This window comes from Sorex fumeus, unplaced genomic scaffold (assembly GCF_029834395.1).
Source record: "Sorex fumeus unplaced genomic scaffold, SorFum_2.1 ptg000155l, whole genome shotgun sequence".
In the NCBI taxonomy this organism is placed as follows: domain Eukaryota; kingdom Metazoa; phylum Chordata; class Mammalia; order Eulipotyphla; family Soricidae; genus Sorex; species Sorex fumeus.
Window position 1 is genome coordinate 634,026 of NW_026606212.1, and position 6,953 is coordinate 640,978.

The window sequence follows — 6,953 nt, forward strand, 5'->3', positions numbered from 1 at the left end:
AGCAGCACTGCCCACGCCCAGCCAGCTAACCTGTCTTGTTCTGCTAGTTACAGGTAGTTGGATTGGGTAGGTAAGACCTCTGGGGGATGAGAAAGAAATTCAGAAATTGCCAAGACAGGATGCTCTCACCTATTTAAATTCCGCTTGCTCTTTTTTTTTTTTTTTTGACATAAGCTTGTCTGCTGTTTCATTCGTTGGGAGTTGCATATCATTTAGTTGTTTGCTTCTCAGAGTCCAGTTCTTGCTACTGGACTTGATAAAGTCCCTTCTTGTCTGCCAGGCCACCCTCCAGGGGAATGGGGCAGCATGGGGGCCCCAGTATCCTTAGACACCTCCTCTGCTCGTGTGCGCTGGGCGGTAGTGCTGATGGGTCATGGATCATGTGGCAGATGGAAGTTAGGCTGTGTGGGGTTGCAGGTACTAGAGGAACAGAGGCCGAGATCCCAGGACAAGCCCCGCGCTCGCTGGTGTTGAATCTCCTGTTTTTCTGTCTCCATAGTCCATTCTAGTCACCTTATCCCCGTATATAGAGCTGTTCAGATTCTTGTTCAGAGTTATGACAAACAGATGGGGCCAGAGCAATAGTACAGAAATACTCGTACCCTATATGATCCCCCCCGAGCCCACCAGGAGTGATCCCTGAGCGCAGATCCAGGTAGTTCCTGAGTACTACTGGATGTGGCCAAAACAAGAACAACCCAAAACCAAAAGGAAAAGATTATGACAACCAGAAAGACAAATATATTCACTCCGCAAATTCTCTTTAAAAGTTGACTGATTATAGGGTCAGAGCGATAGGGCAGGTAGGGCGTTTGCCTTACATGTGGCCGACCTGGGTTCGATCCCCGGCATCCCATATGGTCCCCCAAGCACCTCCAGGAGTGATTCCTGAGTACAGAGCCAGGAGTTACATAACCCCTGAGCATCGCTGGGTGTGACCCAAAAAGCAAAAAAAAAAGTTGACTGATTTTAAAAGTACAGTGGGTAGGGAGTTTGCCTTGCATGTGGCTAACCCAGTTTTGATCCGAGTATCCCATATGCCCATATGGTCCCCCGAGCACCGCCAGGAGTAATTTCTGAGTGCAGAGACAGGAGTGACCCCTGAGCGTCGCCGGGTGTGATCCAAAGAGCAAAAACAAAACAAAGTTCACAGATTTATTTTTTTTAGTTGAGCTCATAGTAGTGCAGTTAGCCACAAGGGTGACATGTCTCGGGATCCATGACCTGGAGCAGTTTGTTGACAGAGTGGAGTCGTGGCTGTCCAGCTTCGTTCGGAGCCTGGCAGCCTGTGCCTCTGGCCAGCCACCTTTCCTCCAGGCGCCCCTGAGCAGCACGCTGATGTCGTGGTTCTTGATTTTCTTCTTCAGCCACACTCCCGACTGATGAACTTGCTACGGGGAACTTGAGAATGCTGCTCTTGCCTCCACTCCCCCCTCTTCCCCCCCCCCTCTCTCCCTCTTCCTCTGGATCCATCACTGTTCTTGACCCTGACAAAGCCAGCAGAATCGCTTGTTTAGCAGCACCAGTCTGATTGTTTTGTTTCCTGGAATTAATAATCGCCTGGTGTGTGTTTGCTGAGTGTCCGAGCAGGTCAGTGTCTGTGTGGAGGACCAGGGCGTCTCTCCTGGACTGGTCTTCTGAGCTCCCCTCCAGGCTCCAGCCCGCGAGCAGATGCCAGCTCTCCTATTGCCACACCCCTGCCAAGAATTTCCTTGGTCTCTAGCCTGCGTATGAGAGCCCGTCTCTCCTTGATTCCATCCTTCTCAGTACTCTGAGTGAAGAGAACGTCGCGACTGCATCTGTCTGAAAAGGGCTTCCTGGCACAGCACAGTGGGGTGGGGAGACAGCGGGAGGCACTGCCCCACCAGTCACGGTCTCCAGAGGCCGCTTTAGAACCTGCGACGCTTCAGTCCTCCTTCAGTCACTCTGCCCATTTCCTTGGTCTCTGGTTTTCTGTAATTTTTAATAATGAGCCTTGACTTGAGTTTTTTGTTTTGGGGAGGCGGTCTACATCCGGAGGTACTCCAGGTTTGCTCTAGGAATTATTTCTGGTATTCTCTGGGGATCATATGGGATGTGAGGATTAAACCCAGGTTGGCCACTGTGCGGCGAGAGCCCTCCCCGCTGTGCTATCTCTCTTGCCCTAACTTGACTGTTTTTTTATTACCACATTCTTTTGAGCCCATTCAATCTGGGAATGTATGATCTTTAGTTCTAGGAAATTTTCCTTCATGGTTAATGTTCTCTTTTTTTCTTTTTCTCAACTTTCCCACATCTATCTTGACTCTTTTTAGGATTCCCCCTCTTTAGAGTCCAAGAGGCTGTCATTTTGTGTGAGGTCGGACCTCATGAAAATACTTTGGCGCGTCACGCCCAGTTCCATGTCGAGGTCTGTTCCTGTCTCTGAGCCCGGTCCAGCCCGCCTGCAGACGGGGCTTTGCTTGAGTTCCTCTTGTAAAATGCAGTCCTGATAATACAGGAATAAGGCACTTGCCTTGCAAGTGGCTGACACCCCCCAAACCCCTGCCTTTGGTTCCTGGCCAGGGTTCTCTCCTGAGCAGACCGAAATAGTTCATGAGCATCACCAGGTATGACCCAGAAACAAACAAAAGCCAAAATGCACTGCTGTTAAACTATATTTAACTGCTGTTAACAAAAGGAGCTCGATTTCCAAGGGCTGCTGATCAGGGGGAGTAAGCCAGATAAGTTTGGATGTTTCTGTTCTATCCCCGTCTTCGTTCCACTTTGAATAAACCTTTCCTTCCAGTAACAGGATATTGGCATTCTAAAAAATAACTCTGCTTTTTTGCTTTCCCCTTAGTCAAGCTCAGAGTTAGATTTCTTTTGATGTTGAAATCTTAAGGGTCTGGCTTGGTCTTACATGGCTGGTGACAGGAGAGGAATGATGTTTCATAGTCACTGTTTTCAAAAACATTGTTTTCCATAGTAGCAGCAACACCCCATCCTGGCGTGCCGGCCATCCCGATCAGGAAGAGTTAAGATGATGCTGAGCATAGTTTCAGGTGCTAACTCACTGCCATTGTATGTCTCTGGAGAAGCATACTCAGTTCCTTTGCCTATTTTTATTTTTTATTTTTTCAAGGAGGGGGCACTCCCAGTGATACTCAGCCCAGCTGTGCAGGCCTATTGGCATATTCGGCCCATTGGTACTGGGCTCTGGGCAGGGCTGCGGCCTGCAGTGCTTGGGGCCACTCGGGCTACACCCAGCAGTGCTGGGGAGCAATGTGGTGGTGTGGCTCCGCAGATCAAATGCTCTCCCCAACTCTGAGGCAGGGTTGGGATTGCTGAGAGGATCATGCCATGGCTAGGAGATCAGGTTCCCCATATGCCAGTGTGCACTCCAGTCCTTTGAGCCATCCCAGTTCAGTCCCTTGGATGGGGGATGCTCACACACTTGGCGGTGCTCAGGGGTCACCCCGATGGTGCTCTGAGAACACAGGCAGTGCCAGCGATCAAACTGAGGTTGGCTGCATGCAGAGTGAACCAGGGTGAACACCTTAACCCTTGTACTGTTTCTCCGGTCCCCGGAATGTTACCTTATGAAGCAGTAGTTGTTGGATTGAAGTGCTAGTACAATAGATAAGGTGCTTGTCTTGCAGTAGCTGACCCAAGATTTGAGCCCTGAGCATTGCCTGGTGTGGTTTCCCCCAAACAACAACCAAAAAAAAAAAAGGAAGAAAAAAAACCAAAAACAGTTGTTTCCCAGCCTTTTAAAATCTGTGTGAAAAATATTTGCAAACATCTGACTCCCTCATATAAAGTCCAGGATTTACTTTCGTGGTGGAAAGTAAATCCTGGACTTTAAAGTGAGACTTTCCCAGTCGCACTCTCGTGTCAGGCCCCCAGGTGCTGGCAGCAGCCCCTTACTGGAGGCCAGTCGACATTTCTGTGGCTCCTGCAGATTGGTGATGGAAACCAGTTCTCAAGTATCTTTGTCAACATCCTTGCTACTTTATCTGCTGGTGGTCCTGCCTGCGATGCAGTGTCTGAAATGTGGACTCGAGACTGCGCGCACCTTGTGCATTTTGTGTGCCACGTCTTCACCTCCAGGGACCTTGGTGACGTGACGGCACCGTCACAGTCTACCGTGACTCCTCCTTCCCACTCATTTACTGGAGGGATGAAATGCGGGTAGGAGTAATGACAGCAAAGGTCTCAAGATCACAGCCACCGAGGTGAAAGAATTCATCTGGCTCAAGAGGGACCTCAGAGCCTCAGAGGGTGCTAACTGACCAACATCGCTGACTCCGGCTGCAATTCCAAAAGAAAAGGACGTGACTTGAGTGGCCCTGGGTTGATCCCTGTTACCTTTCCCCCCTCAGAGAGTTGACAGGGCTCGGGGAGATGGTTCAAAGACTGAGCACATGGGGCTGGAGAGAAAGTATTGTGGGTAAGGTGCTTGCCTTGCACACCGCTGACCCAGGCTCGATCCCCAGCACTATGTCTGGTTCCCCCAAGTTCTTAAAGGAACTTAGTGGGGGGGACCCTGCCTTGAGTACCACACAAGGAGTAAGCCCTGACATCACAAGATATCCGAGAGAGGCTGTGAGTCCCGTCATGACGATGGATGATTACTTCCGAATTGATCTAAGGAAAAGCAGACAGGTGCCTGTAATGCACACAGGTAGATTCTCATCAAGGATATATTAGGTGGGAAACGTGAGCCGCTCAAAGATTATATGACTGAGCACATGCTTTGCAGCCAGGTGCCTCAGATTAGGTCCCAGATTAATGTAATCCCCGTGCACAGCTCAGAACAACCCACAAGTATCTGGGAGTAGTCGGCCCTGAGCACTGCTGGGTGTGGCCTAAAACCGAAATCAAAAATATGACAAAATCAACAAGTTGATAAAAATACAAGGGAAGAGTGCAAGAGATGGACCGAGAGAGGCTGTGAGTCCCGTCATGACGATGGATGATTACTTCCGAATTGATCTAAGGAAAAGCAGACAGGTGCCTGTAATGCACACAGGTAGATTCTCATCAAGGATATATTAGGTGGGAAACGTGAGCCGCTCAAAGATTATATGATCCTATCTTTGTCAGATACACAGGAGGTCTATTTATGGGAAGATCCACACACTATCCAAAAAACTCTGGATGCTTTTCAAGGCTTTTTGTTCCGTTTTTGTCTGGGAGCCACACCTGGAGTGCTCAGGGCTTACTCCTGGCTCTGCTCTCAGAAATCACTCCTGGCGGGCCTTGGAGACCATATGGGGTGCCGAGGACTAAACTGCTTGAGTCAGGCTCCTGCAGGGTAAGCACTACTAATACACACCGTACTCTCACTCTGGCCCTCAAGCATATATTCACTTTGATAATTTGAGGTTTATTTGTGTTTTTTGGGGGGGGATTCATACCCGGCAGTGCTCAGGTATTTATTCATTGCGAGAGATTTGAACCTGTAAGGGCAAGTGCCTTTTCTCTCTGGCCCAATAATCAGCTTTTAACAAGTGGTTCTCCTTAGGGCACCAGGGGCCAGACTTCCTTGGAGAGCACAGTCCCTTGTATCCTAGGGGGATGCGGGAGGCTTGAGCTCCACACTCCTTTGCCTCACATTGATTTCTCTTCCCTGCAGACTGCAATAAGGTTACTGATCAGTGCCTGTCCTTCTTCAAACGCTGTGGAAATATCTGTCATATTGACTTGAGGTACTGCAAGCAAGTTACCAAGGAAGGCTGTGAGCAGTTCATAGCCGAAATGTCTGTGAGTGTTCAGTTTGGACAAGTGGAAGAAAAACTGCTACAAAAACTGAGTTAGTCCAAGGACAAGTATGTAAATACGGGTTGGGGGTAGGGGAGGGTCCTGGCAAGGAGAACAAAACACTTTACAAAAACGAGGGCTTTTATTTTCAATTTGGAACTTGGAATGACAGACCATAGAACATTTCCACTTTGTAAGTGTCTGCAAGGGAAGCCATTGCACCACCTTTCCGAGCTGAGTGAGCTGGACATTTGGGAATTGTTACTGCACTGCTTTCTGGACCATTTCTAAGGCAGCCTTTACCGAGAAGACATTCCCATTGGAGAGGAGGATGGACTTTGGAGAAATTTTCCTGTTGAAGCATGAGCTTACGGAGTGTGTGGTGGTAGGGTTTGGACACCTCATTCCTTGCAACTCCAGGGTTTTTGGTGTCCCCATAAAGTGGACCACATGCCACATCTGCAGCTGTTTTGACATTTTCTGTTTGTTTGGTTTTGTTACATCTTACATTATGCAGAACTATTTTTGTATAAATTGTTTGAAAGTTATTTATGCAAGATTTGAATGCATACCAGTGTTTTTATTGTTTAGAGATTGCCAACTTTCCTGATTTTCTTGAGATAGGAGAGAACTTAACCTGTACTTCACTGACACACGTGCCCAGGTCTGGCAGAGCAGACTAAGACCTTCTGGTTAAAAGCATGTTTAACTGGAAGTGAGAGTCTGTTTTGTACGTTGAATTACATAAGCATGTTGTGGATATTTGTAAATTAGAGTCAAAGTAAGATCCTTTGCCAAGTTTTCTCTGTATAGAATTCACCTTTTTTCTCGAAATTTTAAAATTCAGACTTCAGCCTTTGTACTCAGGAGGATTTTGGCCCAGCATGAACTCTTGTACGCCACATAGGTCTAATTTATACAGCAAGTCAAGAAGTAGAATAAATGATCCAAAATAGCTTTTCTTTCCCTTTTTTTCTCTCCTTTGAAGTATGATTGGGTTCTCATTTAAGGGTTATAACATGGCTCTTTCCTAGTTGTTAGGCATTCATAAGTGCCATTGCTGTACGGTGTTGTTTTCCTAGGCCTTCCGTGGCGCGGTTTTACCTTTGTTAAATTTGTATAAACAGTTGTACAAAAAAAATGACCCTTCGACTTTGAGGGTTTCTGTTCTAGGAATGAACTAGACCTTTGATCAGAATGTCCTGAAGCAGAAGCCTCCATTTGTTGTT

The 6,953-nt window shown here is 47.7% G+C and overlaps 1 protein-coding gene across 7 annotated transcripts in view; it reads left to right on the forward strand.

Annotated features, from left to right (window-relative positions):
• The window catches only part of KDM2B (lysine demethylase 2B), a 95,366-nt gene extending 88,687 nt beyond the window's left edge, over positions 1 to 6,679 (forward strand). For all 7 annotated transcript variants that reach the window (XM_056107159.1, XM_056107160.1, XM_056107162.1 and 4 more), the window contains one exon: positions 5,600 to 6,679. In XM_056107159.1, the coding sequence (XP_055963134.1) occupies positions 5,600 to 5,781 (182 nt within the window). In that variant the 3' untranslated portion in view covers positions 5,782 to 6,679. The remainder of the gene's footprint in view (positions 1 to 5,599) is intronic.
• Positions 6,680 to 6,953: the final 274 nt, after the last annotated feature.